At 38.9% G+C, this 22,555-nt stretch overlaps 1 protein-coding gene and 1 long non-coding RNA gene across 2 annotated transcripts in view; one reads left to right on the top strand and one right to left on the bottom strand.

Annotated features, from left to right (window-relative positions):
- Nucleotides 1–1,339: 1,339 nt before the first annotated feature.
- Nucleotides 1,340–2,938, bottom strand: LOC148160079 (uncharacterized). The gene is made up of 2 exons (XR_015762438.1): nt 2,314–2,938; nt 1,340–2,038 (listed from the first exon to the last, which is right to left on the bottom strand). It is a non-coding gene; the product is annotated as an uncharacterized LOC148160079 (long non-coding RNA).
- A 9,070-nt stretch (nt 2,939–12,008) lies between these two features.
- Nucleotides 12,009–22,555, top strand: part of LOC106906725 (sphingosine-1-phosphate phosphatase 1-like) — a 31,004-nt gene continuing 20,457 nt past the window's right edge. Inside the window, exon 1 of the mRNA XM_088004033.1 lies at nt 12,009–12,985. Coding sequence (XP_087860159.1) covers nt 12,266–12,985 — 720 coding nt within the window. The 5' untranslated portion in view covers nt 12,009–12,265. The remainder of the gene's footprint in view (nt 12,986–22,555) is intronic.

The following is a 22,555-nucleotide window of genomic DNA, read 5'->3' as shown; positions in this document are numbered from 1 at the left end:
AGCGACAGAAACATGAACAGTGGATGGAGATGCACATTTTGTTGCTGGAAAAACAGAAATGTCGTCAAGCCCAACTGTTATTTGTGGCTTTTGTCTTGATTTTTCTAAACTCATAAAAAATAATGATTCACCGGTCGCGTTTTTTGGGGGACTTGTGTTTGAACGTGAAGTTGCTCATTTGAGCTTGGAAATGAGCAGAGATACATAATCAGCCCCAGAATATTTAAAATGCTATTCTAAACAACGTTGTTGGAAGCTGTCCTTTATTTTCCATTAATACAGAAAATGAACCTCTAAACGTTACAGCACTGACAGAGAGTATATTTTTTCCTAAATGTGGATAAAGCTGCTGCTAGGTGGTTTACTCTCCGATCGGAGGCTGTTTATTTTATACACAGTTAGAGAATGGTGATTTTACAATGATTGTTGCTGCTTACATTGCCTTCATGTACAGTAACTTTTCATGAACATTTTCATGGTTATGAAGTTACTAAAATGATGCAAGGTTTTGTTGTTTGACGTCAACCATCTATGTTACATGGAAATGGCACTGCTCTCTTTGTTGTCCCATATTGCTATCTTTGGTGAACATTGTTCTGAAGATGATTAAAATGACACTGTTACATTAATTATATCACTGGATCATAAAGTTTAATAAGTGTTGTCACTGTGAACTTATAACTTTGTGATTGTGATTGGTAGATTTTATAACAGTCGTATAAAGCTAAAATGTAGCATTGTATGGTATATGTGTAAACAAACAACACAATAAAGTGTAAATTTTTAAGTACATTTAGTGTAAAATTAACTCTATAAAAATAACAGTATTACTCTGAAGAGTGTAAACAAAGAGTAGTGTTAAATAATTTGACTCACTGACTTGTTAATTTTGACACTAAAATGAGTAAAATTAACTCTGAAAATTTGACACTGGCTATAGAGTACATTTTACACTATTTTCGAGTGGGACCAAATGTTATCTGAAACGGAGTTCAACTCTATAGGTGTTAAATTGACACTTTGTTTTTTTACTGTGCACCATTTATAGAGGTTATCCACCCTATAGACTTGTTTGCATTGGCTGGCCCTGATGTCATGCTTGTTTTATTGGTTGTTCGCTTGAATAGATAATCTCACATTCATCATTGTCTTTGAGATATTATCACATGATGTCTTTGTTCATGTCCCGGCGTTGTTCAAAGGTCATCCTACATCTGTTGCCTGTGTAACACTCGCTATGTGTTTACAGTTAATAAATTTGTAATAAGACCAGAGCTAGGTTCGGCTACTGGAGTAGTGAGAAGTGTAGTTTGGATTAATGACCACAGACCAAAGAAAATTAAGTTAAAACAGCCGGCTTATTATTAGTTTAAAGAACAATAAAAGAATAAACAACAACAATGTTACACAATTAACACACAATGACACAAATTCAAAAAAAGAAAAATAGTTTCCAGTTCCTTTCAGAGTATTTTATAAATCTAAATTAAGGATACTATTTATTTTACCTAGGTTATAGTTCTATTTAGGTTCTAGTTAATACTATTTAGTTCTATTTAAGTTCTAGTTAATACTATTTATCTATTTTTATTTACAGTTTGTTTTAATCTGTTTAATCTATTTTTAATTCTTTGGTGTTTCCCTTAAGGAGTTAAAAAAAACAATAACAGCAAAACAACAACACAGCAGAACAATTCAGAAAGGACAGATCAAACTGTGCTTCAGATTGATGTCTTGTTTCTTCCGATGATCCAACAGTTAATTCTGTTTCAGTGACCCACTGCTAATACGCATGACAACATGGGCAGGTCATACCAAGTTGCAGGGTTGGCAATGTCCAGCAGAAGGCGTAGCTCCTACTTGATGGTCTTTAGCTCCAGGGTTGGCTCGCCATCTCGTTCTCCTTAGGAAGATCCAGTTCAGTGATGATCCGAGACTCTTTAGGAGGGTTCAGTTCAGTGACGATCCGAGACTCCTTAGTCCAGATCCCAGCCGAACGTAAACGACAAACAAAACAAAACAAACAAAAAAAAAAAGCCTGTTGCCAACAAAGAGCGACAGTTAGCAACAGTTAGCTCCTCTGCTGATAAGCCGTTGAATTTCTGTTGACAAGAGCAGCTGTTAGCTTCAGCGGATCAGCTGTTACTCCTGTTGACTTTCAGTTGACTTGCTGTTAGCACCAAGAGCAACAGCCGACGCCTCCGCTGATCAGCCTCCGCTTCAGCTCTCCATTCAAGTCAAATAAATGTTTAACAAATACATCATCTTTAAAAAAAAAGAAAACAAAAGAAACAAAATACACTTTCAACTCACCAAGTCCAGTTCCACAACACAAAAAATGATCCCGAACGCAGTCAGGGTGAGAGAAAAAATATGCGAAAAGCTCCTTCTCAAGAAATAAAAACACAAACTCGTCTTAAACAGCAAATCAGCTACGAGTGGTTCATTTCTCTTATCCGTCTTTTCTTTTCAGCACAATCCCGTTTGCTTCTGCGCTCTCTGCTTGCTTTACGCTCTCTGCTTGCTTTCTCTCACGTCAGAGAACGTAGTAACCCGATTGGCTGAAGCTAGTCACGTGGGTTACACATAAATGCGACCCTTCAGAATAAGAGAATAACAATTTTAAGATCGATTAATTCCCTATTTATTTTCCTATTTATTTATTTCCTATTTATCTAATTTACTATTATTTTTATGAAGAGGCTATTTTAACCTGGGTTACACCTGCTCAATCTTTTTCTTTAAACAGTTTAAGTTGTTCAACAATCTGTTTCCAAATCAGCACACTCTGAGGCGTTGGTCGTCTCTGCTCTCTTTTTAGTTCCTCCCTTTCCTAATATTTTACCTACCATCTACTTCCAACACAATATCAGTGATCTTTAATTAAAGTTACACATTTTACACCATTTCAAGTTCAATGTCAAAATCACATCTATAACTTGTTTAGCTTCTCTTATTTAGCATTCATCTATAATATTATAACCATAAATTATTACTCTTATCATAATCATAATGTGAGTTATTACAGGCATTTTTCTGAAAAGAAAACAAGAATAATCCATTTTTCTAATTATTTGATACCAAAGTTAGTTATTTATTTTTACAAGTAAAACAGTATTAATAAAAGTATTTTACTTTGGATCTTATTCAATTACTCAAAATGTTTAGTTTTCATTCTTTAAAACTTTTATGCATTGAAATAAGGAATAGTCTCAAGTATTTTTATAAATCAGCAAGCTGGACACTCACTTCCTCTTTCGTCAGGAAGCCTGGTGTTCCTTTTTTATGCTTTGGCAACGCTCTCTCTAAAAAGAAATAGAATTAAAGCAAAGTCTGTATGAGATAACACACAACAAACACAATCTTATTGATTTTATTGAAGTTCGATTCTACTGTTGGGTCTAGATGTTACTTGTGTGATTACTTTTAAAGGTAACTTGATGTATTGTTACTGCTAAACTAAAATCTCTAGTATGGAGAAATGGGATGAGCTCTCGACAAGGGCCAGAGCAAAAAGCAATGGGCTCAGTGGGCAGCCCTGCCTTGTCCTGCTGTGTAGGACATGCAATATGATGTAATTTGTTAACACTGAAGCCCTGGGATTACAGTAAAGCAGTCTGACCCAGCTAACATATTTTGGGCCAAACCCTTATGTTTCTAATACTCTCACCACTCCTCTGTGTCAAATACCTTTTCTGCATACAGAGAGAGGGCTTTGGTAGGGGAAAGGACACTGGCTGAATGTTTATTTTGAACTGTCCACATAATATTAATTATTCTTCTAATGTCAGCAGAGTTTTGCGTACCAGTAACTCCAACCTGGTTACTGGTTGGAGAAGGCTAGTCATGACCTTCTCCAATCTGGTCACTATACCTTAGGTAAGACCTTGCAGCCATTAAACAGTACATTGTTTTTTTTTTCTAACTTATTTCTTTCAGACATTTGAGTAGAGTTTTCTTGAGAAGCAGTACAGCTGAATGTCATCTGCATAATATAATATAATATAATATTCATTCTAATGATCCATCTGAGTTGAATATATAGTAAAAAAAACCCTGCAAGGCCACACCAGAGGCCTCATATTATATCAGTTGAATCTGACATGATACTGAGACTGAAGCTTCTCTTTGAAAGGTAAGATCTAAACCACTCTATAAAAAGCTCCAGTGATCCCCACTAAGCTATGCAGTGTGTTAGTTAACATGGTGGATGGAGTCGAAATTGGACATTAACTCTTTTGATAATCCAAAAATATTATTGAGCTTTTTACGGATTTTCATTACTGTAAAGAGCCGCACAACAATTTCAAGATAAACTTTACACCACATTACCTGCTGAAAAATCTATTTTATTGCAAGTTTAAATCTATTTGGAATTTGGGCCTTTTATTTACTTGTGGCATAACCAGGCGTCTTTAAGAAAACAAACAAAAATAACAAAGTACTGTTAAATTATCACTTGGTGGTTCTGTTTGCTTTGCAGTAGGCCAGTCCCTTTTGATCTTCCCCGTCTTGCCCCCTGTGTCTCCCATGATAGAGGATGTGTTTGTGCATCTCTTTGAACTTCACACTAATAGAAGGTCTGCTTCCACCTCTACAGGGATTTAAACTCAGTTGTGTGACCTCAAGAGGCTGAACTAAGGACCTGAGTTGGTTCAGCTGTTGATTGAGTGCTCTTAAATGGAGCTGTCTGCTCAGTGTGTTTCTTTGGGTTGTACGCCAACTGTGGCAGCCTGAGGATGATGAATGTTCCTGTCTTCTAACCAACTGCCAGTTCACTCACAGGTGATCATTTGCAGATGATCACCTGTTATTTGGAAACCCTGGAGGGCATTTTAGATGTGTGTGTGTGTGTGTGTGTGTGTGTGTGTGTGTGTGTGTGTGTGTGTGTGTGTGTGTGTGTGTGTGTGTGTGTGTGTGTGTGTGTGTGTGTGTGTGTGTGTGTGAGCACTCCTTTTCTCTATTACAGTGGGGTCAAATCATATAAACCACTTGTAAATGTTTATAAACAGTTAGGTGCCAATCTGGTCAGGGTGCCTGTGTCCCTACACGCTTATACATTCTTAAAGGTCCATTATTATAGGTCTTGAATAGGTCATGTTTTGCATGGGGTATACAAAATATGTTCATTACATTTAATACACAAAATTAATCTCAGATATTGATATTTCATTTGATATCTGAGTGAAATCTCACTCACTGCCTGATTACGCAGTGAGTGATATGGCATCACGATTATGATGCCCTAGACATCATAGTTGAGATGTCTAGGGCTACATCACAATTATGCAAATGAGCTGCTGCTGGCCAAACCCTCCAAGCTTAGTGTTTACATCAACACCTTGGAGACATGAAAATGGCTACAAAGTGGTACAAACATACATCTCTGACTCCAAAGCAGACACAAAGTACTATTCAGCACATAAAAACATTTTTTTCCCACAAATGCAAGCTTTTTTAAAATATATATTTGCGAGGTTAGAGGAGAAGCACTTCTCTTGACGTAAAAAATGTCGAAAAACTTCTCCCCAGCATTATCCTACCACCACCATGTTTCACTGTGGGGATGGTGTGTTCAGGGGAGATCTATAGTTGTTGTTCTCTACAAATAGTAAATTCCATTTAGGCAAAAAAATGGAATTTGCTCCCTTTGTTCACACATTTGATACAGGGCTTATGTTAAATCAGGTCAATGGCAACAGTTTGAGATCAAAGATCGAAATGGACCCTGGGAGCAATCAGTTATTTACAGATTTGGGCAATGAAAACTTCACTATCAAAAATACAGCGTAGACTTGTAAAACCTGTGTTCCAGAAGCTTCAAGTGATGTCACCAGAAACCTGCATCTCTGGCCCATCTCTGTTTGTTCCCATATTTATTTTACCACATCGCAGACAGAAGGATAATAATTATGTTTGTAGATCTTTGCAGGTATCTTGTGTTTTATGTTGGATTTTCTCCTTAAGCTCTGTAAAAATTTTAACTCTTATCTTGAGGTCTCCATTTGTTTGCATTCATTCTTCTAACCTCCAACAGAAAATAAGGCTTTGCTGTTTTCAACTCCTTTGTTACTTTGGGAGTGTCTTGAGTTTCTTTTTCAAAACAGATCACGCAAACATGCAACACCAATCAAGTGACCTAAACGGACCCACTTAGCCACCAGACATTGTTTTCCAACACATCATGCCCCAGTGACAATCCGGTCAGAGTTTCTACAAATTATGGGTGATAGTTTTTTTCTATAGATCTGTCTGTTGAGCTATGCATCAAGAGATCGACCATTGTACAGAAATTACAAAGAACAAAGCCAATTCTAAAGTGAAATTCAGAATTATTTAGAGCCACTTCTAAACGGTAAATGGACTGAACTTAAATAGCACTTTTCCTATCATTTTTGACCACCCCAAGTGCTTTACACTAGAGTCACATTAACCCATTCACACACATATTTACATACTGATAGGCACATCGGTAAGCAACTTGGGGTTAAGTGCCTTGCAGAGGCACTTAACCCCATTCTAAACGTTGATCAACTAAAATTAAGTAAAAAGTAAAATGGTGTCAAACCTCTCTCTCTACCTGAAGAGAAGATAACCGCACCTATTGCTTCTGACATTACGCTGCCCTCTTGTGTGGAAGTAACCTAACTACCATATAAAATCAAACTAAATAAAAAATATAATTACTGTTCTGCACAAAATAACATAATCCCAAGGTCTTTCTAAAATTAATATACAACCCAGAAATGTTCAGACAACAAACATTACTGGACCTTAACAATGGCAGTATTTATGGTACGTAACCATATTTTAATTGGGAAATATTTTATTCAGACATGTAAGTTCTTTCAATTAGTCTCAAACTAAATCACTTTATTTTATACATTAATAAAACTTTTTAATTTAGAAGCATTGTTACCTTCATTGCCCTGTGACAGACTGGCGACCTGTCCAGGGTGTACCCCGCCTATCGCCCGAAACATTCTCTGGAGATAGGCACCAGAACCCCTCCTGACCCCGCTAGGGTCAAGGATATACAGAAAATGGATGGAAGGATGGATGTTACCTTCATGTTTGATATTTGAAATGTTGGGTTTAAATGAAGGTCTTTCATTATTGACTGTATTAATGTCTTAAATATTTCAGCTTCTCTCCATCTCATTTTTGTTTTTAATCTTTTTCAATATCTGTGTGATTATAATTTCAATGTGATTGGAGTATTTGCTATGCACAGTTGCTTTTTGTTTATGATAATGTAACAAATAAAGTTATCAAGAACAAATTATAAAACTGCCAATGTTGTTTTCCAGCTGTTTTTTTATAAGACTTTGTTTGGCAAGCTTCTTTAGAAGGGTAAAAATTATAAGTCTACAGGATGAGTTGGTCTGAAAATCTATTCGTGTGAGAGGGAAGAGGACTGAAGTCTGCAAGTGAGGAACCAACCCAATCCAACCTCAGCAGCAGTCAGACAAACACAATATTAAGGACTATATTTGTCCATAATGCTAAAGTGTTCAAAATATGACATTCTTTCAATTAGATTCTAAATATTTTTAGAATTTTTGGCAATTGTTTAAAAGGTTTAACTGAATAGAAATGCTTTTTCTTTCAAAGATACTCTCATCTAATGTGATGACACAGCTGATCTGTCATACTCTGTATATTAATATGATCTTTACTTTAAGAAGTAGACTTACTTGAAAAGTAATTTTCTCCTTGTAAATGTTCTCCCTTTTAATCTTTATTGTTAATTTTGCTATAATCTTAATCATCATAATCAGTTTTTATCAGAAAATAGCATTTCTTTCAGATCTGAAAGAATTGTGAAGTGTTCAATCAGTTTTACATTTGAACCTTTTTCAATTTTAAATGAAAATAGTTGATCAATGGATAAAATATGTTACCTTAACTTTCATATTAAAAATTAAGAAATATTTATTTTCATTTAAGGAATACGTATGCTATCAGTATTGCTAATTCTCATTTTACCATTCGTGATATAAGCTTTAATTGACTTTAGTCAAATGTTACCATGACAAGATTGCATGATTCTCTGAATCTTTTCATGATATTATGGGCTGTAGATCATTAAATCACTAAATATTTGCAACTGTACATTGAAAAACCTTTCTTAAACTGTACTAGTTGCTCAGAAAGTCTTTCACAAACCAGCGAACCGCACCCATCTTTGCTTGTGAACCACTGAGCCTCTCAGGGATACTGTCTTTATACCCAGTTTTTGCTCTCACCTGTTTTCAATTAACTTGTTCACTTGGGTAAAACAGAAACAAAACTGGACTATTCTCAGAAATGAATGTAACACAAGTTAGAGAAAAACAAGTTGCTATAAAAGAACCAGTCTTTTTTTGGCCCTGTCTCAACATTTTTTAATCGTGTTGCAGGAATCAAATTCTAAATGAGTGAACATATGAAAAAAAAAAACTAACATTTTTCCATCTGAAAATTACATGTCTTGTCTTTGTAAGTAATTCAATTGAATACAGGTTGAAAAGGATTTGCAAATCATCATATTTTGTTTTCATTTCTGTTTTACACAAGATCCCAACCTCATTGGAATTGGGGTTGTATTTCCACAACTCTGCAGGTCTATACACAGGCTGACGTGCCTGGTGCGTGCGGGTATTCATGCTGCAGGGTGTTATGTCACAGATCCTACTGGGATGGTGACGTTACCAAAACCTGTTCTTTTTGTGTTTTGACAAAACATATTAGGCTCAGGAAACATCTACAGGCCAGACAGCGTATGGATTGGGCAAATGTCAGATTTATAATCCAGGTTAAAAAAAGAGTAGATGTATCTGATCATTAGTTAAGCAGTCATTTCAATTTTCATGTCATGTTTGCAACAAGTCTTTATTTTCTTGTTTTCCATACTGAGACTGACCAACAGGAAGCAGTAGGTAGTATCCAAATAATATCCAGAGGAAAGGGCTATTTCACAAAATGTTGGGCAAATTACTGCACAACAAAAATCAAACCTTTATTTTCAGTACTTTTTTTTTTTTTTTACAAAGGAACAAAGAAAGAAAAACGTTGTTTTTTTTAATTGTAGTAAGCTCAATATGAGACATACATGTAATTATTCCTCAATGTGAAAAATAATTAACAAAATAAATTTTTATTAATCTTGCACTCGTTGGATCTCCATTGCACATTGAGGATTTGAAGAAGTTTCATTGTGATTTTAAGGCCAAGATAGCTCAGACAAAAAGATAATTCCTAAATGGTTTCTTTGCTCTGCGTCTTTTATCTGATAGTAACAGTTGGAAGAGGCAATGTCCATGATGAGTCCTGTGTGCCCAATGCTTTTTATTGGGAGGTGTACATTTGTTCTGGGGTGAGGGTGCAGCCAATTAATTTTTTTGCCATCCTGATGACCCAATGAAGCCCTTTCCTCCCTGAAAAGGAGGAAAGCATGTGGTTTGCCACATAGTCACATTCTTAATGGAATAGTGATAGAAAACAAGTAGCAGGTTTTGTGGAAGAAGACACCTCCTAAGGATCCTGAAAAAATCCATTCTCTGGTGCATTGCTTTCTTCAGCAGTTCCTGGTATTGGAACCTGAACACTGGTTCCTTCTCCACATGGGCCCAGCCAATGACTGGTGGTGGGATATCAATTTTATTCTTGTAATTAAAGTCAATAATGAGCTAATTTATTCTTGTGGTGTAAAGGAGCATGGTATTGACTGTACACCATTCTGACATCTGCTCAAACTTGTCTAACTATCTCACCCTCCTTGCTTGAGATCCAGCCACCATTATAAGGTGCGGCGCTGTTGTGATCAGTTGGTGTTGTCAGATAGTCATACGCTTAGCTCAGACATGTATACGCTGTCATTACCATATGATTTTATTTAATCAGTAATATAGAATCATGACATAGATCATCATACACTTTGTTATTGGCATACACTTTGTATGGCATCCTGACTTAGCGGTTAAGTAGGTTAATGAGTTTTACATGGGCGTGTGTTGTAGTTGACTGCAGCTGCAGCTAGACCCTGCTTTAAATACACTTTGAAACCATGACAATATCTATCTAGTTATCATATTATATCATATTATAAACAATTTCATAACTTATTTTTGTCATAACTTGTTGCGTATGCTGAACTGACAACTCCACTGACGGTCGGACTTCTTAATGCGCATGCGCGGGCATGCGTACTAATTGCATGTATGCTATCCTGACAGCGTATGGCTATCTGACAGAACAATTGGCATTGTTTGTGCAAAACATGATAGAACCAGAATCACATAATTTGTAATCTGAGATACTTAAACTGTTCACAAATGGACTGAATTATTTATCAAAACTATTTTGTCATGCGAAGCATTTTTGGTATACCTGAATGTCACTTTCATATCTCTTAAAACATTTCTTTTCACAATCAAAATAAAAGTTTCACATACACTTATTTTATAGAATCTTTGTAGTTCAGAATAATTCCACCTAGTTAAAATATATTTTAGACTTTCAGATAGTCAAAATTATTATACACATTTATTACAAGCTTAAACTGTAGTTAATTGAATTAATTTCAATATTGTCTTAAGGCACGTCACAAAAAAAGCTGTTTGAATTGAATCATGGGTGTATTCCAATAAATTCTAGTTATCAAAACAGTGCATTAGAGTTGTTCATTATTCAAATTAGTTTAGATGTCTTCTGTCTAACAAAACTCAGCAGATTGCATCAAGTCATTGACTTGCAGGACTCTCCTGGATAAACATGTAGCGACAGTAGAGAATCACTTGTGTTGTGTCGTTGACTTTACAGCAATTCCTCATACTGAGCAAGCATGTAGTGACAGTGTAGAGGGAAAACTCCCCTTTGACAGGAAGAAACCTCCAGCAGAACCTGGCTCAGTAAGAGCGGCCACCTGCCATTATTGACGGGGTTTGAGAAGACAAAAAATGCCAAAACAAACAAACAAAAACAAAAAAACAGAAGAGCTGATGTAGAAGTACTTTCTATGTTAATGAAAAGTACATGTCATGATTCGTGTTTCTATGTATTTATTTTAAGGTTTTTCTGTGTTCCCTTTCTGTTCTGAGTCTGTTGTTTCTGCGTCATCCCCGCTGATTGCTTCCCAGGTGTGTCTCATTCCTTGATTACCCCCCCAGTGTATTTAGTCCCACCTTTTGTCTGTGTTCCTCGTCAGATCCTGGTCGTACGTCTAACGTCGCGTGTACATCACTCCTTGTTTGTCTGCATACCTTCACAGTTGTACTGTCAAGTCCTGTGTTGGCATAGCTCTCGCTTCAGTCCCCAGTCTTTTCAGTTGCTGCCGTGCTGCCTGATCGGGACTGTTTTGAGCGTCTTCATTAAATTCATCATTTTCTTCTACAACCTGGGTCTCTGCGTCTCTTCTCACACCCCTCACTTACCGTCCATGACAGCATAAGGTTAATAGCAGGAAACAAAGAACAAGCCTATAGTAGCTTTATGGCAGAGATAGCTCAGGATAAAAGAATAAACCTTTAGCATTCTAAAGGTTTATTCTGGCATGAGCCAGGGAGAACTTGAGTTTAGTCAAGTAACAGTCCTGAAGCTAACTTCAGCAGTGACCCACAGCTGAGAGAGAAAAAGGAACATGGACATCCAGTCTCATAAATCTTTAAATCGTCATCTTAACAAATACAATTATTTCAACTGAAATGCATCTGAAAATCATCACATATTATAGGTGTCAATGACACTCTAAACATGGCGTTGACACAGACGTACGGTGAGGACACTCATGTTGCATTTAATGATGTCGGTGGCTACAGTCAGGTGCTCTGAGAGGCAAGACAAAATCTTCAACGAAGAACGTTTGCAACACAAGGAACCTGATCAACAATTAGTTCAAATATAATAGTATTCCTGGGCTAGTTTATGACAGTACAGTTCTGTCGTGGATTATTTATCAACCAAATATGAACATGACAAAACAAGCAAGATTTCCAACAGCACTTGAACGCAATGGAGAAAGTGTGTTTTCCACTTTTCCCTGAACCTCCCCGTCTGCGTCTTTGTGTTTCTGCTGCGACTGTACAGGCCACTGTCTCCTGCACTGCGTTGTACATGTTTTACGGGTCGTCGTCCCAACTTTCTCAGCTCTTTTCATGGTTTGCGCTTCACCTCAGATAGCTGCCCTAGCCAGCAGACGGCAGCCTGGGAGCTAACACCCACCGCTCAGAGGAAGTACACAAGTCCATGTTTCCTCCTGCACCTCCGCGAACAGAGCCAGCTCAACATGGTGAGAGTTATGGAGTACCTTCGCTACCTCCAAGACCCTCACCTTGTCGCCCGCTTTCAGCTTATTTGCGGGATACGGGGCACTCTTTCAGAACCTGTTCCTGCCGATAGTTCGACCTCTGACAGCTGCAGGTCAGTAGATAAGGCTCGTTCTCGCAACAACGGGGCTCTCCATCATCACACAGCCGGGGAAACAGGAAATGAACAGTTGACCAGTATGGGAGTTCAGAGGAGGATCGCAGATGTGACTGACCCTAGAAAACTCAAGCATGACATGGAAGACGCTCCCCCGAACGGGGCTGCTCTGTCCCCAGGTGGAGAAAGTGTCGCTGTGCGGGGCAGCACTCTTAAACCCCTCCGCAGAAATTCTCTGACGGGCGAAGCGGGGCAGGAGTTTGTCATCGAGAACCGCTTCTTGTTTTACTTGTTCACCTTCGGGACAGAGTTGGGAAACGAATTATTTTACATCATCTTCTTCCCCTTCATCATGTGGAATGTGGACGCTTTCGTGAGCAGACGGTTGATCATGGTGTGGGTCTGGGTCATGTACGTGGGACAGTGCACGAAGGATGTGATCGGCTGGCCCCGACCCGCTTCCCCACCTGTGGTCAAAGTGGAAATGTTTTACAACTCTGAGTACAGCATGCCGTCCACCCACGCCATGTCAGGGACAGCCATCCCCTTCTCCCTGTTCTTCATGACCCATGGCCGCTGGGAGGTAATCACTAACACACACCAGGCTACTGCACTGTTGAAAATGTGAAGAAGTGGTCAGGTTCCATTTCCTCCTGGCCAGAAGTATTATTTACAAAGGAAGTTGCATTAGCACACCAGCAGGGCTGGCTCAATGTTGTTTGAGGCCTTAAGTACAATTTGAATTGGGGCCTCGCCAATCAGCTTTATAAGCATTGAACCACAGTCTAAATAACGATGATGATCTACTCACAGGGTCACAGCTGAACAGAAATGATTAAAATAGATTTAAAGTATGACTCTGTTATACTGTTTTCCTTTTCAGGGAGGACAAAAGTGTCCTTTCCAACTTGTACGCATTTTCTGTGCATTGGCCTTTGCACATTTAAATGTGCAAAGGCCAATGCACATTTAAATCTACATTTGGCGGTTTTCTCACAGAGGAGGAAGTTCAAACTATGTCTCCCATCAAACATGATGAGAAAGGATCATTTCCTCAACTCCATCATCTCTCTGTTCTCCTTCTGACCATATGGTCTGACAGAGACTTAAAGAGAAGCAGCAAAAGCAAAGGACGGGGATTATCAGAGCTAAAAATAACTGATGGTGTGATCCAGGACATGTTACTGAAGAATATCATCTCCGCTGCCCAGAAACTGAACTGTTATCATGTTGTGTTGGTCATTAGAATGTCATACAGCAACAGTCTTCAGTCAGAGGCTTCTTTAGATTCATTGCTTTAAAATCAGCCAAAACATGATGACACATAGTAACACAAGATAACAGAAGCTTGATTAGATCTGTTATCAGCAGTGTTGTGGTACTCGAAGTTGGTCTTGGTCTTAAGACCGGTCTTAAGACCATTTTTTGATGGTCTCGGTCTCGTCTCGGACTCGACCGCATTGGGTCTCGGTCTTGTCTCGGTCTCGGGCTCTGAGGACTCGGCATTTTATTTCAAGACCAGTCAAGACCGCAACTGTGAAAATATCACTAAACGTACAGCATTCTGTCCACTTTATTTGTTAACATTTTTGTTTTCAGTGGATGCAAAACGCACCGATTAAAATCCAAGCAACTAAGTGTTTCTGTTACTCCCCTCTCCCCTCCTCACCTTTTGCTCTCCCTCCCCCTCCGCTCCCCACCTTTCACTCGCGCGCGGCGCTCCAGGACATGCGCAGTGGTTTCCTCTCAGCGGCAGAAAATGTTTGTCTAATCGTCAGTAATATAATAGCGCTGCATAAATAGTAAGAAATCCGATGGCCACAGCTAACTCAGCAGCGCTTCGCTTTCACAGACGGTGGAGACAACGTCTAACTTTTTTCGTCACTTAGAAAAGTAGCTCAAAGAAGGTAAGCTCCATTAACGTGATGTTAGCAAAGCTAGCTGTACAGAGACACATAAGCATTGTGATGAAAAATGTTATCACTCACTGTGCTGAATTATTGTGCGGAGGTGTAGACTGACTTGTCGCATATACGGGACAACGCTATGTCCAAAAGTCTGCAATATAGTGAGGTGACATTCAGAAACAGTCGATTCTTCTCCACGGCTCTTTACTTATTAGATAGGACTGGAGTGTCACTCACTGAGAGCCGTTGTTCTATCAGATAGCCATACGCTGTCAGGTTAGCATACATGCATTAAGCATTAAGAAATCCGACCATCAGAGGAGTTGTCAGTTCACCATACGCAGCAAGTTATGATGAACATAAGTCATTAAATTGTTTTCAATGATAACTATATAGATATACATGTGTTGTCATGGTTTCAAAGTGTATTTAAAGCAGGGCCTGGCTGCAGCTGGAGTCAACTACAACACACGACCGTGTAAAACTCACTTAACCGCTAAGTCAGGATGCCATACAACTGTTAATAACAAAGCGTATGACGATCTACGTCATGATTCTATGTTGCTGATTAAATCAAATCTTATGGTAATGACGTGTCTGACAGATATAGCCGGTGTTCTATCAGATAGCCATACGCTGTCAGAATGGCATACATGCAGTGAGTACCATGCCAGCGCATGCGCATTAAGAAGTCCGACCGTCAGTGGAGTTGTCAGTATACGCAACAAGTTATGACCAAAATAAGTCATTAAATTGTTTATAATATGACATAATGTGATAACTAGATGGATATACATGCGTTGTCGTGGTTTCAAAGTGTGTTTAAAGCAGGTCTGGCTGCAGCTGGATGCCATACAACTGTTAATAACCAAGTGTATGATGATCTACGTCATGATCCTATGTTGCTGATTAAATAAAATCATATGGTAATGACAGCGTATGCATATCTGAGCTAAGCGTACGACTATCTGACAACGTATGCTGATCTGACAGAACACTGTGAGTTCGTGTTAAGCGTACGACGATCTGACCTGACAGAACACCCGTTCTTTGTTCTTGTATTGCTCTGTGTACACTGCATCATTATTTTATTTTATTATGTACGTTAATATTTAAATTAACAAATAACTAAAACATAAGAACGAAAGAGCACGCAGAGCATGCACATTGCTCTTTGATTGTTTTTGTTCAAAGTGGCAGCTGTAATGTCTGCCATGGTGTCAGACTACCTGGCTTCATGTACTGGGATAGAGAGTGAGAACAGTCACGATGAGCGCCTTCTGCTTGGTTACTTCTTGCTTGTTGCTCCTTGGTCAGTGTTCATGGTTGAGCGTTATTTACCGTCAGGGCATTGCCTCAATTGCTATGTTTAATGGTGCAGACAGTGGTGGTTTCTTATATGAGCAATATGGGCAAATGCCCAGGGCGTTATGTTTTTAGGGATGGCACGAGACCATCACACTTTTTAGCACAGAAATGGAATATTTAATATTGGTAAAATGTATAAAGTATTTAATATCTAGGTGTTTTATGGTAATATGGATCTTTCAGATTATTTTGAGAAGCAATTTCGATCATATTTTACATTTTATTGTGTCATGTAGCGCGGGCCGCTGGTCTTGGTCTTGACTCGGTCTTGACTCCCCTCGGTCTTGGTCTTGACTTGGTCTCGGACCCCAAAAGTCTTGGTCTTGTCTTGGTCTCGATACACTCTGGTCTTGGTCTTGTCTTGGTCTCGGGTTAGGTGGTCTTGAACACAACACTGGTTATCAGTGAGGTCAGTTCAAAGCCTATTTTGTGTGTTTTGGAGCATGTAGTTGTTGAAGTTATTACAGGACAAATCACTCTTGAATGCAGGGCCATGTAGGTTATATGTTTTTCCCTTAATGATAAACACCTTCATTTAAAAACTGCATTTTGTTACTTGTTCTGTCTTGACTAATATTAAAATGTGTTTGATGTTCTGAATCACTGAAGTGTGACAAAAACGCAAACAACAGAAAATCAGGAAGAGGACAAACACGTTACAATCTAGCTACTAAAAAACCCCAAAATTGAATATACACATTTAATGATGGGCGCAGTTGGTAGCACTGTTGCCCTGCAGCGAGAATGTCCTTGGTTCAATTCCCAGCCTGGGGTCTTTCTGGATGGAGCTTGCATGTTCTCCCTGTGCATGCGTAGGTTCTCTCCAGGTACTCCGGCTTCCTCCCACAGTCCAGAAACACGACTGTCAGGTTAATTGGTGTCTCTAAATTCTCCCTAGAGTGTGTGTGTGTTCATGGTTGTTTGTCCTGTCTGTCTCTGTGTTGCCCTGCGACAGACTGGTGACCTGTCCAGGTAACCCCGCCTCTCGCCCGAAACTTTTGCTGGAGATAGACATCAGCACCCCTCCTGACCCCACTTGGGACATGGGTGTAAGAAAATGGATGGATGGATGGATGGGTGGATGGATGGTTTTATGATAAAATGGTAATCAAATCAGTTTATGAATGAACTACAACAAAATGAAATGGAATGTTGGAAAATAACTCCAAAACTAACTAAACAAGGAAATGCAGAAAAAAGTCAGATTTACAGAACCATAATTGCAGCACAACAGTGTTTTAGAGTGGAGTAGCCCCACACTTTAGGGAGGGACAGTCAAGACCAAAGAAAAAGGTCTTGTGGTCCAGACTCAGACCACCACTTACAAAATATGAGGGGTGTACTCTGCTACTGGAAGCTGCTAATGACTGCTTTTTAGAGGACCAGTTGTTTCAAGCAGTCTGTTTTGTGTTGCATGTTTCAAATCTGTCTTCTTGACCATGTTTCCCTTGTAAAAGACATTTTAAGTCTCAATGGGATTATTTGGGGAAAAGAAAAGGTAAAAAAAAACTAGCTTCTTTAAATATTTACCCATGTTTTGAATGTTTTCAATAGGGAATGTTTTCTCTCAGGAAGTGATGGGTATTTAATCAGGATGCAGCTGAGAGGCTGAACTATTTATGAGGACATTTGAGTCCAGGACATATTAGAAGTTAATCAGACAGTAGAGTTTTACAATGCTCATTTAACTGACAGTTGGCAATAGAAAGCCCAAACAGTTGTTTGGTGATTTATTAGAAATATAAACTTGTGACATTCAACTTGACTTAAAGTGGAACTTTCAACATTACAAGGAGGTTCTGTTCCAGGTATCAGATTACCCAGTTTGATAATCACTCTTAATTTGTTGATAAATAAATACTTATGGAAATTGTTCATGTTATCAACAATAACTTTATTCACAGATCCATAACAGTAATAGTAAGCATAAATAATGATACTGTAAAATAAACAACTGAGCAGTAGCATAATTCTTTCAAAAATAACAGCTTAGGTTAAACCTAAGCTAACGCATAACTCAGTTCATGTGAGCAGAAAATGTCCCAAAATTAAATTATTTTAAATCAGAATGAAGTCCATAGTAGAATCCCATATGTTACAAAAAAACCTTCCTATGAATATTTCCCCGCTGCTGGCTTTAAATTTCAATCCAAAATGAAAAATCCAAGTGGCAAAATGCCCCCAAGAAGATAAGAAAAGATAGTGGTACCACAAAAAACAGCTGAAATGAAATAGTTCAGAATCTCACAGAGCTTAGTTTTCCCCCCTTGGTGGCATTCTCGCTCACAGGGTGGCATTTACCTGGATTTTTTCATTTATGGTTCAATTATCATCCTCATAGGGGAATCTTCCCGCTGCGCGGACCTGATCATGTGTGTCACACTTGTTGGGCACCAACACACACACCCCTTTTTAACTATCAGTCACACCTGAAACTATCCATGATGCTGCCTAAAATCAGTTTTAAACAGTGGAAAACATTAGATCACACATACATCAAATAACTGATACTGCCCTGAAAAACAGTTTGACATATTCATATCTTACATTATTTATGAGGGGCTGCACAGTAGGGCATTTGGTAGCATTTTTGCCTTGCATGCTTGGGTTCTCTCTGGATATTCTGGAGTCCAAAAACATGACTTTCAGGTTGATTGATCGCTCTTCTTAGGTGTGTGTGCGTGTGTGTGTGTGTGCGTGCGTGTGGTTGTTTGTCCTGTATGACTCTGTGTTACTCTGTGATGGAATGACGACCTGTCCAGAGTGTACCCTGCCTCTCACCTGTTGACTGATGGGAGATAGGCACCAGCACCCCTTCTGACCCAACTTTGGATAATTATGTTGGATGGATGGATTATTTATTTGAAAGAAACATAAACATAGTGCTTATGTTACAAACTAGCAGGGAGTTAATAGACTTTTCCGTAAGATTCACATAGGTATTTAAAATTATAATCAGATATAGTTATTTACACACACTGTGGATCATATGGAGCGGTGTGTTCCATATAATCTTCAGATAAGCTGTCACTGAGCAATTGTCTTTAGTCCCTATGATTCCATCATTATAAAACACTCAGATGCATGGCATTTGCTAAATAAAAAAGAGTTTACTTCAAAACACAAGATACTATGGTATTAGTTTTTACATGTAAACGTGATATAACATGCCATTTCCTTTTGTCTAATTTAGCCTTTATAACATCTTCAACAATGAAAGCTTGGCAATGAAATGGCATGCGGCTGGTGTCTACCGTGAAATATCAGGAAAAAGCCTGAGTACACCTTGGACAGGTAAACAAGCTAACACAGGTTAACACAGAAACACTAAGTTTGGACTATAAAGTAATTGGAGAATACATGCTCAGGGAGAACATGCAGACTTCATGCAGAAAGCCTCCAAATGGGATTTGAACCCAGGACTTTCTTGCTGCAAGGTGATAGTGTTAGCATGGATCTTGGGATATGATGTTATGTGAAAGATTAGAATGTCTCCACAATCGGTTAAAGAAAGAGACTGTGAGATTGCTCAGACACATGAGCTGCATTTTGTTACTTCTCCTTCAGCTTCATCAATTAACTGCTGAGTTGCAGGCATGAAATAATTACTGGTCTTAATATTGGCTTGGTGAAAGTTGTAATAAAATCTGTCCATCTAAAATAAAATCTAAATAAAATCTGTCCATCTATCCTGGTTATCCCCAGTGAGGTTGCAAGGGGTGCTGATGCCTCTCTCCAGCGGTCAGTGGGTGAGAGGAGGGGTCACCCTGGACAGGCTGCCAGTTCATCGCAGGACAACACAAAGACAGACAGGACAAACAAGCAAGCACACACACACACACCTTAGGAGAATTTAGAGAGACCAATCAACCTGGCAGTCATGTTTTTGGACTGTAGGATTAAGCCGGAGTACTCAGAGAGATGCTGATTCATATGAAAAAAAAAAAAAGTAAAATATATATAAACTAGGGCCAGGACGCTTTAATTTTGATAAATTAATTACATAGATTTTAACACAATTAATCACATTTATATTTTGCATGTTAAATTTACGTCTGGAACCTTTGCTCTTTTCTGGTACGCCCATAAATCTGACAAAATAGCCTGCACTTGCAAACTATTTGTGCAAGTACATCACCCCAATAGACCCCAAAGCGCTGCATTCTACATTCAGCCATTCACTTACCCATTCACACACTGATGGTGGAAAGCTCCTGGTTTGTAGCCACAGCTGACCTGGGGTGGTCTGATAGAAGTGAGGCTGCCATGTACAGGAGCAGAGATCAAGCTAACAACCTGCCGATTGCCGGAAGAACTTCTACCCTAGTTGGGTAGGAGCATGTAAGTGACAACTGCAAGCAACAACAAAGCTGCTTCCCTTGGCCCAATGGGGGCTCATTTATGCTTCAAAAACAATCTGATGCCATGCTGGAAAAAAACTATTGTGTTCAAGTTGTGCTATAAGGAGTTAGCCTGTCAGCAAAGCCATTGTAGCTTAAAATGGCACTTCCATTCTAGACATGTAGCAGCAAAGTTGTCCTAAATGCTGTTAGTGTCCACAGCCCACATTTCTTAATTATTTTGTCAAAGACTTTGCAATTGTGATCAATTAATTACAGACCCTGCAATTAACTAAAACATTTTAATTGAGTCTCACCACTAATAAAAACAGAATTAATAATATACTGTAGTAGAGTAAGGGCAACATTACAACATAAAATACTGTGGAGTTATTAAAAATACCATACTCTGATCCAAAGCAGTGACTTGATTGAAGGAATTTCAATTGAAACTCACTCTCAAAACCATATTCACCATCAAACACATCAAGCTTTTTGAGTGTCCATGAAACACATTGTCTGATGAAAGCAGAAGGGAGTGAAAGTACAGCGAAGGCATTTCAACAAGCAAAGACCATAAACTGTTAAATGTAGCTGTACTTTGAACTTTATAACTGCACAAGGAGGCATTGGTCAAGTTTTTTCCCCCGTACTCCATGCAGAAAGAAACAGCCAATGCTGCACAGGTCAACATTTAGTGTTTGATCGTTTTCATGTTAGGCTTACTGGCATACTGACTGTAACAGTCTGTTTACTCTATTACATGTTTCTTTTGTTTTATTGCTTCAGCACAGCAAACATTCACAATGTCTCATAATTTAGACTCTGAAATCTTTACGCAATGCATTAGTAAAACATTTAAGTCAAGCACTGATATGAGTTCTTCCTATCACCCAGTCAGTCAGTATGAAATTCTTGCATCACACTATCACATGAAAAAAGTATAACATCCCTATAAGGCAGTGGTTCCCAAACTTTTTCTTCTGCCCCCCCCAGTGGTTTCCAAACATTTTCTGCACCCCCCCTATGGATTACAAATGGCTGTCTGGCGTGGGGAGGGGGGTGGAAGGAGGCATCGACTTTATGTTTTGGGTCGTTGCCATGTTGTACTTCTTTCGTTTCCAAATAATTGCACCAACAGTTGTCACCTTCTCATCCAGCTTCTTACTTGAGTAATTTCAGCCTTGTGTAGGTCAACAGTTTTGTCCCTGACATCTTTAGACAACTCTCTAGTCTTGCCCACGGTGGAAATATTGGAGTATATTGGAGTGTCTTCTTCTGCTGCTGCTTCTTCTAAACCCTCTGATGCGTAAGTGGGTCCTTTTTGACCCGGTGAGGTCATCTTTTTGTAATATCTTTGTAATGAAAAGTTATCACTTCATATTCCAGGTATTCCTCAAGAAACATGTTTCTAATATCATGCAATTCAAATTTTTAATTTATCTTTTATATATTTTAAGAAATAGCATGTTTTATGTTACTACCCCATTCCAAAATGGGGTCCAAAATGTCCTGCAATCATTTCTTATGAAATTTAATGGGAATCTTTGTTTCTTACCAACTGTGACCGTCAGGAAAACATTTTTCTCTGAACCAAACACACTGAGACCTAAGTGTCACCCCTAAAAAATATTTTACACAGCAAGAACTAAGTATTATCTTTATTTTTTTATTTCACAAATGTGTTTGTGTGTCAATCATGAGTACTGTGACAGCATCATTGTCATGAATCAACATATTAGTCTTCTTCAAAGTTAGCAAACACTAGTCATCTAAGCTAATATTACCACCTGTCCTTTATTGTGCATGTGTATTATTTGTGTGTGCGTGTGTCTGTGTGTGTTTGACACCCTGGATGAGAAAACCAAGAGAGAGTGTGTTGAATGACATGCAAAACCTGTTGATCAGTGTTCAAGGTTCTTTTTATGATCTCAATAAATAAAATAAAAATTCATAGCTATAGAAATAAATGCATAAATAAATGAGCCAGAAAAGTATAGAGTGCCTTCTTTGGGTTGGGGAGGATGTGTCATGTTGGTATTCAGTTTTTGAACCCACATGCAAGAACACAACCAGAAGAGTCAGAGTAGTGAACAATAATAATGAGTTTATTGAATCCAGGGGGAAAAGGGGAGAGGAAATGGATGCTGGAGCGAATGACCGTGTCGTCTTCCTGTCAACGAGAGGCAGATGGTTAGAGGAGGAAGGTGAGTATTTTCCAGGAGTGAATCAAACAGGCGAGTTAGCGAGCAGAGCGCTGGAGGATGGAGCTTCGCTGGAGAGCGGACAGGTTTGTTATGGCGGAACGAGCGGAGTCCGACTTGGTTCAGTTGTACCTTTTCTCCAGACTGGGTTCGGGCTTGGACCGACAGATCCTCTTGCGTCCCGAAGGGGAATCCACTGGAGACGGACCGAAGACAGGGGGGAGAGGCGAACACACGGGGAGTGGCGTCCGACCGGTAATACCAGCAGCGTCGAGGGAGCCGCTGCTTATATCTGAAATCCATGCCCTCCAAACAAGCCACAGGTGTGGCCACG

The sequence above is a fragment of the Poecilia mexicana genome, unplaced genomic scaffold, assembly GCF_051168715.1.
Source record: "Poecilia mexicana isolate PSO_F unplaced genomic scaffold, ASM5116871v1 scaffold_3, whole genome shotgun sequence".
Classification (NCBI taxonomy): Eukaryota; Metazoa; Chordata; class Actinopteri; order Cyprinodontiformes; family Poeciliidae; genus Poecilia; species Poecilia mexicana.
The sequence above is the reverse complement of the archived record's forward strand: the minus strand, read 5'-3'. Positions and strand labels throughout refer to the sequence as shown.